Genomic DNA, 13643 nt, shown 5'->3' with positions numbered 1-13643 from the left:
GAATCTTCCTGCCACTGAACAATTGAATCTGCTGAACTGTACAGTTTCTCCTTTTATTTCAGATCCAACAGCGCCGGCAGGAACTGGAACAATCTCTGGGAGTGCGCAACACATAAGTACTGCTCACAAGATCCCATTGGCATCATGACCACCAAACCAGTGGACTTTTCAGTGTTACTTAGCTCACTGTTACACATGGACCTGCTTCCTGACTGGATGAGAATGTACCATCAACACACCAGTCAGAACACCAGCTTTAGAGTGACCCTTGAAAATCTTGCCCATGGGGGGTGTCTCAAACCATTCCAGGCCAGAGACAGTGCCGTACAAGTGTCAGTGTTAAAGAAGATTAAAGGTTCATTCATCAACGTGCATCATTAAGTTTTAGTGGAAAGTTCAGACACTACACAGCAAATCCTGATGGGCTATGCATAGAATCATGGGTGGCATTGATGGGGGAGGTTGAGATGGGTGTTATAGGAGACTACAGATTTAGAGAAATAAATGCAGTTCTCATCCTATGTTACCTAAGAGTCTCAAATAGTAACTTCTCTGGAATTAGGCAAGATAGTCTTTCTTATAGCTGTGGAATGCTGTATATTCCTGAATAGAGTTTTTATTGCAGCTGGAGCAGTGCAAGAAGCCATCCCACCATGTGAAAGAACAAACTAGGAGGATTTTCATTCCTGGAATGAAGAGCCCCTCTGGAAGAAAGAAGTATAGTCAGGACATCTCTTCCACAAACTCTAATACTTCCTCTTTCCCTTGCCCCTGCAGTGAAAGGTAGACTGAATTACGTATCACTAGATGGGCATGATCAATGTGCTGTACTGAGAGGAAGAGAATTATCCCTGGGATAAGAGCTTCTTACGCATCCTTAATACCAGTGGTGTTAGCAAAGCTGAGGTTGAAGCAAGAAATGAGGCATTCTGAGAAAATGAAAATAACTTAATGGTGCTTTGCTGATACCTGCTTTGAACGAAGCAGATATTAACAATAACCATATATGTAAAATATGAGATTTCCTAAATGTTTCTCTGTGTGCCAGTAGGGATCAGCACTGAAAAGAACTTCCCCAATTGTTAAGTTGGTGCAGATTCCAAGAAGCTTAACTTCCTATAACGTGGCAGTTTTCTCTTTAGTTCAAGATATTAATAGAGTCCCTGGATTGGTCTCACATTTTGATCACAGGTGAACTGCTTCTTACTATGAATAATTTAGTTCCCCCATACATGATACGTACTGGTTATATAGGATGCTGTTGAGTTATAAAGCACTATCAGCCTTAAATAGCACAGAGAACGTATCCCTTGGAAACCATCTTCTTCGTAAGTGTACAACAAATTCAGACTATGGGAATTTATACCGTATTTACTTGGAAGCAGGGACATCTTCATTAAATCCTTCCCCCCCTCCCCCCGATTTTTTGTAGTGCATAGACTAGTTTGTAATTAATGGCCCAACATGATTTCTAGTCCAAAAAGCAGCTTCCAAAGTATAACTCTTTGTCCAGGTGATGTGACACTCAGAATCCTCTCCTAGGTTACTCCTTTTCATCTCCTTTCTTTCACTTTCTTGGAAAAAGAATCAAATTCACACATGATACGGAAGGGAGGCAGCTCTTCTGAATAATGCATTTTGCTGTAGTATTGTCCTTTTCTCTTCTGCTATCTTTGCCAATTTCTTTCTTGGTTGAACTTAAAAGTTTCTTCTGTCCAGTCACAGAAGAGATGGTCTTCTCTTCCACTCCTTTATTTAATACCTCTGCTTTCACGCTAATAGTGCCGTAGCTTTTACTCTGACCATTGTGTTCAGAGATGTCTTGGAAAATTTACATTTGATTGCCGTTGTATGATGGCAGTACTGTCATGCAGAACCATTGGTGTAAGAAAAAGCATAGCTGTACCTCTTTGCCTGAGGCCTTTTACCGGGAATAGCTTCATTTGGAACTTTTTTGTGTTAAAACCTCTTTTTACAGTAAAACATGAAATCCTGCAGGCTTAAACTGAGTATAGTGAGGGGCTGTGAGGCTGCCAGACAGTGAATGACTTCAAATCTTACTTACTTTAGGACTCCACTAATTGGACTACAAGCAAGCATTATGAGGGAAAACAGTGGGGGTCATCTGCTACTGTGCTTCCATATTTATTATGCTGCTGTGTCAGTTGTGTGCATGCTGTCCAGTGTATAAAACTCTTTTCTGTATGTGGTAAACAGAGCAGCTACATTCAGGGGATGCATTCAGTCTCCAGGAATAAGAAATGCAGAGAAAGATACGCAAGGATGTGAGAAGGGCGTGGGACTGGGATAGATGCCTGCAGGATGTCTGCCAGGGAATTCTGTTTTTTGAGAACTTTCCCATTGAAGTGGCAAATATTTGTACAAAGAAATTTCAGTCATGTGCCACAGCTGGCAACATAACGGAGTCCAGCCTGCTTTTAGAATCTCTCTGTAGAATTAATTGGATGGATCTGTTTCCAAGTCTCTTTCAAAGCAAATTAACGAACCTAATGTGTTGCTGCCCAGTGTTCACAACAGCATCACTGGAAGGTGAATCTATGTTAAGCACCAATGCTATATTGAAGTGTGTGAGTGTGTGTGCATGCGCACATGCGTGCACGTGCACGAGTCAGCCACTGTAGATGGCACTGAAGATGACAATCCAATATCTGTATTCTTATATCCCACTGTCCATATTCCTACTGTACATAAAAAGACTGGTCACCAACAGTGAGTGTTAGGAATAGCTGTCAGGTGTCTTTCCTTTGGTTAAACTGAGGTTTGAGATTTTGATGCTTTTTTCCTGTGTTCAGAAGCAGTTCAGACCTTTTACTGAAGAGACACAGAAATTTTGTCCTCTGTTCCAGGAGTACAGCCAGGAGCTTGCTTGTTTTCAAAAAAGGGAAATTATATTTGAAGATAAATAATGGAGCAATACTGGGAGGAACTGGACCAAATGCTGCTTGGGCATACGAAAATGAAAGGCAGTGGTACTGAACAGGCATGTAATTGTGGCAGATTGTGAATGATAAATTCATTTTAAGTTCAGGATGGTCGTCTTTTTGTGTGTATAAAAGATGACAAGAAGATGTTTTGGGGTCTTCAGTTGCTGCCACAGTACAATACAAATCTGCGCATACTGCAAAAAAAACCATTCTGTGCATAGAAGTAGTTAATGTATAGATTATAATACAGATTGTTAGAAAATATAGCATCAAACTAGGAAAGTGTTAAAACAGAATTCTGGAGTACCAATAGAAGGGAAATATATCTTGGAGCTGAAGTGTTGACATGGCAGGTTTGAAACACTCTTTTTAGTCCTTCGAGCTGTTGGCCATGAGTCAGGATTCAGACCAAGCGTTTCTTAGAAATTAAAGGGAAAACAAATGTTTGATTATGGAATAGAGAGAAGAATACAGCAGTGGAAAACGAAATAAAAAGATGGAGCAGAGCACCACTGAAGTGCCAGTAACATATAGCACAGTATAATGTGCAGAGTACTGTTGGAAATAGCACAGTCCATGAGAGTCAGTGTATTTTGTGTGCATGTGTGTATGTACATGTAGAGAGCATGTGGGAGAGAGCCAGTGTCAACTTGTATGTAGCCTGGGAAATGGGCATCTAGGACAGAACCAAATGTTCTGCAGATAACTTTGAGACACATTGTCAAAACATTTTCCACTTTTATCAGCAGGGATTCGGTTGTTCGACTTAGCAGGGTTGGTAGTTGTAGTGCAGACATTGTTTCAGCTGGGAGGTTTTTTACACCGCATTGTTTAGAATTTATCCTGTGGAAGCTGAGTGAAAATATTAGTGCATATATCAATATTGGTGCATATCCTAGGGCTCCTAATTTTGCCAAAATGCTAGTCAGGTACTGGGGGTTTTTTTTGGCCTGTTTTTGTGTTGAGAACCCTTTTATGGCAGTGCAAATAGATGAGGGGGGAAAAGAAAGCTCTTTTTTCCTGAAGAAAGAGGTCTCCTTTCTGTAACTGCTCTGTTGTTTAATAGGATGTATCTGTTCTGCCAGATCCTGTATGATAAACACCTTTTCCAATCTCATTGAAGACAGGAACTCCATTAAAAAATACAACTGTGGGTTTGTGAGAGTGAGCAAATATGTGCATGGGGATGGGGGGGAGAGAAAGAGGGGTGGGGGGGGGAGGGGGGGGAGAGAGAGAGACTCCCTCTACTCTGTAGCCACCATATCTTCATTGTATGATGCCGAGTGACTCGTAGAAAAGCTTTTAACAATAAATACTTTGTTTCTTTGTATCTCTTGCACTAACCTTATGTGTCTTAACAAAGACAGGTACAGTTGTTTTCCTTCTGCTCCCGATAATGTTCTCGAGTTTTTGGATTTCTGTTCACTTGCGTGCGCACGTGTGCACAGACACACAGGGGCATACATAAACAGGTTTTAATAGGACTTGAAAAAGGTGAGAACTATTGCTTTTTAGATCTTTCTTACGTGAATTTGTTTCTTCACTGGATTCCATCTTCAGCCATTTCCATACTGAATAGGTGAGAAATCCTTACCATTGGAGAGGTCTGGCTCGTCTCCAGGTCAGGTGCTTGGTCATTTGCAGTACATTTATCATTATCGCTGTTATTAGTTATAGTCAACAAAAAGTTGCAGCTGGGACCAGAGCTTGGATGCTGAGAGGTGTTGTGGGAATTACACAGCCACCACCTAGACCACAGTAGGAATTATGTGAACGCCACTTCAACAGGGCTTGTCCCTAGGTTCCACTTTAATGAAAGAATCAAACAGAGTTCGTTCTTCTACTATGTTTAATATGCCATAGTAGTTACAGCTCGAGCTGGGTGCCTCTGAAGAGGGACCCTGCCTTTTGATTGTTACTGGATTTTCTAGTCTCTATAGGTCGCTTGATTTCCTGATGGCACTTACGCTCATCCAATCCTGTTCGTGGAGTCTGGGGTCTTCTCTTCTGATTTTCTCCCGCAGCCTCCAGGCACCCTTTTTGTCTGTGTCTTGAGATGTTTCCTTATCTTTTGTTACAGAACAGCCTGCAGTTAAAGTTTTACTTATACTTCCTTATCTACTGGTTATATTTCCATAGATAAAAACAAAGGTTAAAGTACAAGTCATGTGGCCTAAAGCTTCATTTACTTCAGTCACTAGTGCTAAGCTCTGGCACAAATTAATCTCTCACTACAGAGGAGCCTGGAGTAAGCTGTGCAAACAGCTAGCAGCCTTCCAACAGTGGTACTATACAGCCAATAATATTAGAAACCTTTGTCAGCACGAGCAAGCTGCAATTCACCAGCTCAGTGAAGAGACTTTTGTTCCTGGGTTAAGGTTTCTTAGCCCAACAGACCATCAAGAGAGAATGATGTAAAGAAGTCGGGTCGGTGAAAAGGAGAAAGAGAGTGAAAGAGGAAAGGAAAACCTAGAATTACTTCAGCAACTCAGTGAAAGGGAAAGCAGAAGTAGTAACCTTTATCTGCGAAGAAAGCAAACAGACTTGAAAAAAATTTCCTAAATGTCTATATAGATATTCCACCTAGTGTGGGGAAAGTTCTATTTGGAAGGTTGTTTAGGAAATCTCAGCATCTGAGATTAACAAAAGTTAATTTTGCCTTTGAAAAAAATGAGTCTCTGCACACTTCCTAATGGAGAAGGAAAAGCAAGCAGCAATAACAGCAATCATCTTGTAGTAATAACAGTCCCATACATTTTATCCCTTTCCTTTTGGAGCAGCAACAGGCAAGCTTTTCCACGATTCTGAGAGGAGGAATGCAGATTTTTTTTTTTAGTTTCCTGTTGCTTCTTGTTCCTTTCTTGTTCTGTCTGCTCCCCATCCCTATCCTGTTCCTTATCACTATTTAGCTCTCTTGTTTTTTCTTTTTTTTTTTTTATTTTTAAAAAGTTCCCTGTGCCTTTTCTTTCACTTCCTCATTCCTCTGTCTCGTGCCATGTCCCATTTTTGAGGCCATGGAAGTGACATCAGTAGTAGTAAGTTGTCAGAAACAGGTCCTCCAGCCATTGTTGTTTGTACCTTCTCCATCTCTTTGTCCCAATCTGCATCTCTATATTATTCAGTCCCTCTCCCCTGTTCTCTGTCCTACTTTTTCTCTCTCCCTATATCCCACTCGCCATCCCCATCTTTATCCTTCCTTCTTCCTCTCCTTTTTCTGTCTCTCCTTTTGTCCTGCTCCCTGACCCTATTTCTTCCTCCATCTCACCATCCTTTTCCCTGTACCTTTCCGTCTCTGCTCCTCAGCCCTTCTCCCTCATGTTACTTTTCTCGTTATAACCCTCTGTCCTGTTCCCCATCCCTCTTTTTCTCCATCCCTCTCTGCTGCTCCCTGCCCTTCTCTCCCTCTGTCATTATCTCTCTCTGTCCTTGCCTCCCTCTTTGTCTCTCTGTTCTTCTTGTGTCTCTACCATTCTGTCCTGCCTTTTCACATTCTGTCCCAGTGTCCTGCTCCCTGACCCTCTTTCCTTCTGTTGCTCTGTCATTCTATGTGTCCTTCTCCACTCCCCCATTTTTCTCATGCTCCCTCTTCCTTTTTTATTCTGTGTTGCTCTGTCCTGCTCCCAGCCCCTATTCTTTTTAATCCCTCTCTGTCGTGCTGCCCATTGGAGGTTTTTTCAGCTCCATCATGCTCCCTATCCTTATTTTTCTGTCTCTGTCCTGCTCCCACTCCCTCTTTCTGCCTCTCTTCTTCTGTCCCTGCTAATTCTTTCTCCATCTCTGTCCTGCTCCCTTTCTTTTCCCCCTCTCGCTGTGCCTGTCATTTTTCTTGTTCCTGTCTTTTCTGTCTCTCTCACTATCCCCCTCCCCACCTCATGCTTTCTTTTCTACACCCTCCACTGTCCAGCCAGCTGCCTCTCTGCCTCTCCTCTCCTCTCCCCTCCCCTCTCATTTTTGGCAGCCTCCACCTCTGTCCAGCAGCCCATCTCTCCAGAAGCCAACCAACCAACTGTGCGTTCCCTACCAGACCGATGATTGCAGCTCCGGATACAACTGCCAAAGCGTCCCAGTGGCAGGGGGAGCGCAGGGGGCCCCAAGCCCCGGAGCAGACTCGCTCCCAGGACTTATGTGCATGACTGAATAAATACTTGCCGTCTCCTTTGCCCTCACAGCTGCGTTTGCACTCCCTTTGCACCAGGTGCGGGGCTGTGAGGGAGCCCAGGGGAGGAGGTGACGCACTGCGGGGGTCGGGTGATGGCCCCCTGTTCCTGCTGGCCTCCCGCTGTGGGCCGGGGCTGGAGGAGCCCCAGATGCAGGTGGTGAGGCTGATGGCGACAGCCCCTCCCTGTAAAGGGGTGGCTGCCGGTGGAGGGGCTGGTGCTGCCCTGCCGGGTGGCCGTGCTGGGGCCAGTATGAGCCAAGGGAGGAGCAGAGCAGAGCGGTTGCCGAGCTACGGCTGCACCGAGGGAGAAGGTGAGTGTGGCTGGGTGTCCCTTAGACAGTGGATGTCCCGGACGGCGGGTGGGGGAGGGGAGGGCGCCTCTCCCGAGGCCGGGTGGGGGAGGGCACTGGGGGCTCACCAGGGGTGGGGAGCACGGGGGGGCGGGGCTTTGGGCCCGGTGGCAGCGCCGCGCAATCGACCGGCGTGCCCTAGGGAAAGCCCCAAAGAGGGCGGCCGTGCCTGCGGGAGGGTGGCGGGGTCCGTGTCAGAGGCTCGGAGTGGCGGCGGGGACACGGGGCACCACCCTGTGTTGGAGCCGGCCGAGGGGACTGCTCTGCGCTGCACTGGGGAGCGCGGGGCTGCGCTCGGGGATCGGCGGGTGCACCTGCTCGGGGCGGGGGGGAAAACAGTGTCCCCGCAGGGTCAGAGAGCAGGGAAGGCTACCTCTCGCGGCATGCCGGGAGCTGTAGTCTTGGGGCACGAGGCTTCCGGTCAGCCATGTTGGTTCCCGGGGCATGCCGGGAGTTGAAGTCTTCGGTCCCTCAGCTGCCAGGCGGCCATGCTGTGTTTGCTAATGCATGCCGGGAGGTGTAGTATTTGCGGACTTGGCTGCTGGACAGCTGCGCTACTCTCGGGCGCGTGCGGCGAGGCGTAGCTATCGCCGCGGCTCCTGCGGAGCGAGATGTAGTTTTGTTGCCGGTGTCGTGTGTTTTTCTGCGGGCTTTCCGCTGTCAGTACAGCAGGTGGAGTGCCGCGCATGGGCGTTGACCCGCGCTCGCTGCTGCTACCTGGCGACCAGAATGCAGTACTGCAGCTGGAGTGCAGCGCATGCGTGGTGGCGCGTGACGCCCGTCTCGCTACTGCCGCCCAGCGACCAAAAGTTGGTACTGTAGCTTGGGCGCAGCGCATGCGCAGTGACACGCGCGGTTGTCGCCCGGCGACCTGCAGTCGGTACTGCAGCACGGGGGCTGCGCATGCGAGATGGTGCGCGCTCGCTGCTGCCGCCCGGCGAGCAAAAGTCGGTACTGCAGCAAGGGCGGCGCCCATGCGCGGAGCTGCCACCGCGCTCCACGTTGCCGTCTGCCGGTAACGGCAATGTGATGCTGCGGTGCCTGCAAGGTGATGCCGCCGTCCTCGTTGCTGCCTCCCGGTAAGGAAACGCCTCTTCCACCCCACGTGCGTGGTGTCGGCGGGCGCTCGGCGCGCAAAGCGCGGAACTGCAGCGCCGGTGCTGCTCCTGGGCAAGCGCCACCCGACGGGCGCTTGCTGCTGCTGCCGCCTCGTGGCCGAAGCGCGGTACTGCAGCGCCGGCACCGCACAGGTACGCAGCAGCGCTGCCGCCGCCTCGTGGCCGAAATGCAGTACTGCAGCCCGGCGTTCGAGCGCCGCCTCTGGCTGTCTGGGAGCGCCAGGTGTTGGGTACTGGCGGCGGGGGAGGGCCGAGGCCATCGGTGAGGCGAGTGAGCCTCTTTGGCAGGTGCAGGTGTGTCTCCTGCCTGCTGGCCACCCAGGGGTGGCAGGACGGGAAGCTTCAAACCCCTCGCTGCATCAGGCTCCCAGTCCGCCAGAGGCGAGACGGGTCAGGGCAGCCCCAGGGAGTTACCAAGACCTGATAGAAGGGAAGAGGGGAAGGAGATGGACACCTCCCCCGGCACAGACACCAGGTGCCTCCCGAACTTGCCAGAGCTCCCCCTGAGCATCCCTTGGCCCCACTTGCCCCATGCAGATGCCCCCAGCTCCAGCATGTGCCCGGAAGCCTGTCCCGTAGCCCTAGGTCACCCCCAAGCCCTGTTGTGATGGTGGCAGGCCGGAGCTTGAATGTGCCTGATTCTTCCGTAACGTGGGTGCCGTTAGCAGCAGTGTGGGGAAAGAGCGGCATCTCCAGAAGCCCCTGCGGAAGGAGGGGATTTGGCCAGGGGCGAGCTACGGTAACAACGGTGGCTGCTGCTTCTTTCTGTTTCCCAGAGGCTGTGCTGAGGACATGGTTGTCCGTTCCTCCCCTGGGGATGCCATTGACTGCACCCGCCTCAGGAAAATGGAGTCTTGAGTGTGGTATGACCTCAGGAAAGCTTCAGTGTCTTCATTTGACTAAGTATTTTGCTTGACAAGATCTTTCTGCTTCAGTAAAAGGGGCAGGCAGCCCCTGAAATTGGTGATGATGCAGCAAGTATAAATTTTATCCTTGTAATCATATTTTCAGATTTTCAGTAGTGTTTTACATTTTGACATCAGTAGAGCTTAGATGATTTACATTTGCTGTAGGTTTGGAGCTAAATTTTTTAAATTATGGCTCTGCTCCGAAGATTGTTGATACCAGGAGGCTCTGGAAGATCTTTAGACCTGGCTAACTGGGGAGGTCCCTGCTGACTGGAGATTAGCTAATGTGACACCCATCTTCAAGAAGGGCCGGAAGGAGGACCCGGGGAACTACAGGCCTGTCAGCCTGACCTCGGTGCTGGGGAAGCTGATGGAGCAGATCATCCTGAGTGCTATAACACGGCATGTAGAGAATAACCAAGGGATCAAGACCAGCCAGCATGGGTTCAGGAAAGGCAGGTCCTGCTTGACCAACCTGATCTCCTTCTACAACAAGGTGACCCACCTAATAGATGAGGGAAAGGCTGTGGATGTTGTCTATCTAGACTTCAGTAAAGCCTTTGACACGGTTTCCCACAGCATTCTCCTGGAGAAACTGGCTGCTCATGGCTTGGACGGGTGTACTCTTTGCTGGGTAAAGAACTGGCTGGATGGCCGCGCCCAAAGAGTGGTGGTGAATGGAGTTTACTCCGGTTGGCGGCCGGTCACAAGCGGTGTTCCCGAGGGCTCTGTGTTGGGGCCAGTTCTGTTTAACATCTTTATCAATGATCTGGATGAAGGGATCGAGTGCACCCTCAGTAAGTTTGCAGACCACACCAAGTTGTGTGGGAGTGTTGATCTGCTTGAGGATAGGAAGGCTCTGCAGAGGGACCTGGACAGGCTGGATGGATGGGCCGAGGTCAATTGTATGAGGTTTAACAAGGCCAAGTGCTGGGTCCTGCACTTGGGCCACAGCAATCCCATGCAACGCTACAGGCTTGGCGAAGAGTGGCTGGAAAGCTGCCTGGCAGAGAAGGACCTGGGGGTGTTTGTTGACAGCTGCCTGAATATGAGCCAGCAGTGTGCCCAGGTGGCCAAGAAAGCCAATGGCATCCTGGCTTGTATCAAAAATAGCGTGGCCAGCAGGACTAGGGAAGTGATCGTGCCCCTGTCCTCGGCGCTGGTGAGGCCGCACCTTGAATACTGTGTTCAGTTTTGGGCCCCCCACTACAAGAGGGATATTGAGGTGCTGGAGCGTGTGCAGAGAAGGGCAACGAAGCTGGGGAAGGGTCTGGAGCAGAAGTCTTATGAGGAGCGGCTTGAGGGAGCTGGGACTGTTTAGCCTGGAGAAAAGGAGGCTGAGGGGAGACCTTATCGCTCTCTTCAACTACCTGAAAGGAGGTTGTAGAGAGGTGGGGGTCAGTCTCTTCTCCCAAGTAACAAGTGATAGGACAAGAGGAAGTGGCCTCAAGTTGCGCCAGGGGAGGTTTAGACTGGATATTAGGAAATTTTTCTTCACCGAGAGGGTTATCAAGCATTGGAACAGGCTGCCCAGGGAAGTGGTTGAGTCGCCATCCCTGGAGGTATTTAAAGGACGTTTGGATGAGGTGCTTAGAGACATGGTGTAGTGGTGGTTTTGGCAGTGTTAGGTTTATGGTTGGACTTTATGATCTTAAAGGTCTTTTCCAACCTATATGATTCTGTGATTCTGTGATTCTGTAGACTGTCACAAGTACAACTTTTGTATGAGAAAATGCTGTTTCTGGGATTACCGTGGGCAAATGAGAGTGTGTTTGGTGTTTCTGGAAAGAGTGCATCTTTATAGATTACTGATTTGGCAGACTAGCCATCAAGTGAAAAGCAAAATTCACTGGGAAGGGGAAGATCTTTCTGGAAACCGGAAAGGAGCACTAGCATTATTGCTCTGTAATCCTGAGCTGTTTGATGCCTATCTGTAAGGAAAAAGATTATCTATGATTACATTATATATTATTATATTTGATTTATTATATTTGATTTATTATATTTGATTTATTATATATTTTTATATTTGATACTGTCATGTTTGTTCCCCTGCAAAATGTGAACTCTGCAGCAGCAAGGCACAACCTAAAACCCCATCTTTTCAAACCTCATCCCTACTTCATGGTAATAAATGTCTGATCCCTTTCTTCCTAAAGGACAGCACTGCAAATGGAAAAGTTAAAACTGGGAAAATTCTGTTGTGCTTTGTGGGCTTATTGCTGCCCCAGCAGTTTGCAGATAGGACAGTGGGAACTACAGGCCATAGGGCTTGTATAATATGATTGTACAGCTTTTTCTTTCAGTACGTCCTGTCCAGGAGAGAACGGAAGGTGAGGGCCGAGTCACCTTAGAGTTATTTCTGCTCCTTCTCCCTTTATTGTGAGTAGGCACCAGAACGCTTCTTGCCTCTGATTGCTGGGGCATCCCTCCCGCACCTTCCTGCTTCTGCAGGCCATCTTCCGGCACTTTCCTTTGCAGAAGCTTCGAGGATCTTTGGGCAGCTTGGAGGAGTTGAAACAAATGTTTAGAGCAGTGTTTGTTTTCTGAAGTGTGTGTATATCTATGTACACACTTCAGAATATATTTCAGTATTTGCAGTACTGAGAAATGAATTACATTCTTCTGGAGCTGCCAATCGCAGGTTTCAACAAGCGCCAGTGCTCCTGAGAGCCATGCCTGGGGCTGAGGTGCTGAGGCAGGAGCGAGATGCCCAAGTTTGAGAGACCCTTCTGGCTTATTTCATGTTCTCTGGACTTGGCCTATCACTGTGAGAGGCTAGACAAGTATTTTCCTTCCCCAGGTAACATACCTGTTGTCTACCTGATCTCTAATTTCAGATGTCATCGTAGGCCTTTGGTAGAGCCGTACGCGGTGACGCGTAGGTCCCTCTTCTGCATGAATTAAACTCATTTGGCACGTTGATGCGTGGCTTGTTTAAGTTCTCCTTTGCAGTACAGACGTACCTGCGATGAACTTCATTACAAGCATACTGCCCTGTCCTCTAGCTACCAAATGCCAAGATGCGTCCAGCATCTTGAAACAAAAGGCAAATATTATAAAGAGGTAAAGCGAGGAAGAAAAAGACTTCAGACAAGAAAAGACCAGATGTGCAATGTGAACTACGTTGTCCGGCATTTCCGTTTTTAACTGTCAAAGGCAGCAAACCGGAACAGAATTGTGGCTTTGTTAGAAGGAGTTATACTGGCCAGCATTAAAGCTTCCTCCTTTGTTTACTATCGTCCCATCATTGTACATGATCGAGGCACCTTCCAGCGGCATGGTAAAAGGGATTAGCTTAAGCCGTGGCACTTGAGGTTCAACTAGAACAATGTTTTCCTCCATTCGTGAGGCAGACCGACAGGTGCTGTGGGGTAGCTCTGGCAGCCCGATTGCCTCAGATATCAGTATCTTCATAGTGCTTATTAAAATAGGTCATGGATAAGGCAAAAAAGAGACTCCGGGGGAAAGATCTTCCTTAACAGACGTCACAGAAAGGGCAGGTACCTCCTGTGCTGTGGCCTTCTGCACCTCCAAGAGGAGCAGGGAGGAGCGGAGCAGACTTCATCAGGAGCCTGAGCAAGGGACAGCAGGGGATGCCATAAGAATATACAGTAAGGAGATGCCATGCCTGGCATGTGGTGAGGGGGGAAATGCCACGGAGCAAAGGCAAGCTGGGTTGGTGAGGCTGGCAGCCAGCTGCAAAAGCGCAGGCTGAAAGGAAAGGATGGAGTTCTCTCATCTCAATTTCCCAAGGCGATGCTTTTACATCTGTGTTTGTCAGGTGTGCGTTTCTGTGCTTTGGCGAGATCGTTTTGTTTTCTCCTGTCCTGTAATTGATACTGCCGTGAAGGAGAAGATGTGCAGAGAGAAGAAACTGGAAAATGAAATTCTTTCCCTTGTTTGAGCATGGACACACAGAAGGTGTTTTTTTCTGTTCTCAGTGGTCCTGGGCTGGCAGGAGGACTTAGATCAGCTCCAAAGAAGGACTTCAGCTCTCAGGAATTTGCCGAGTAAAGTCAAGTTTCCTTATGAAATAGCGATGCTTGTTTTTATCTCTACATTTTTTTTGCCTATTTATGATGTTTGATAGGAAGATATTTTTTATCTGCTTGGAGTAAAGGAGTTCAGTGTTTTAGTGGGTCACAGGCTAGGACGAGTCA

The 13643-nt window shown here is 48.1% G+C and overlaps 1 protein-coding gene across 7 annotated transcripts in view; it reads left to right on the top strand.

Annotated features, from left to right (window-relative positions):
- SMARCD3 (SWI/SNF related BAF chromatin remodeling complex subunit D3) overlaps window positions 1–4275 on the top strand; it is a 117241-nt gene extending 112966 nt beyond the window's left edge. For all 7 annotated transcript variants that reach the window (XM_075492069.1, XM_075492071.1, XM_075492070.1 and 4 more), the window contains one exon: window positions 63–4275. In XM_075492069.1, the coding sequence (XP_075348184.1) occupies window positions 63–116 (54 nt within the window). In that variant the 3' untranslated portion in view covers window positions 117–4275. The remainder of the gene's footprint in view (window positions 1–62) is intronic.
- Window positions 4276–13643: the final 9368 nt, after the last annotated feature.

Source organism: Mycteria americana, chromosome 2 (assembly GCF_035582795.1).
Source record: "Mycteria americana isolate JAX WOST 10 ecotype Jacksonville Zoo and Gardens chromosome 2, USCA_MyAme_1.0, whole genome shotgun sequence".
Taxonomy (NCBI): Eukaryota; Metazoa; Chordata; class Aves; order Ciconiiformes; family Ciconiidae; genus Mycteria; species Mycteria americana.
This window is presented reverse-complemented; position numbering and strand designations above follow the sequence as displayed.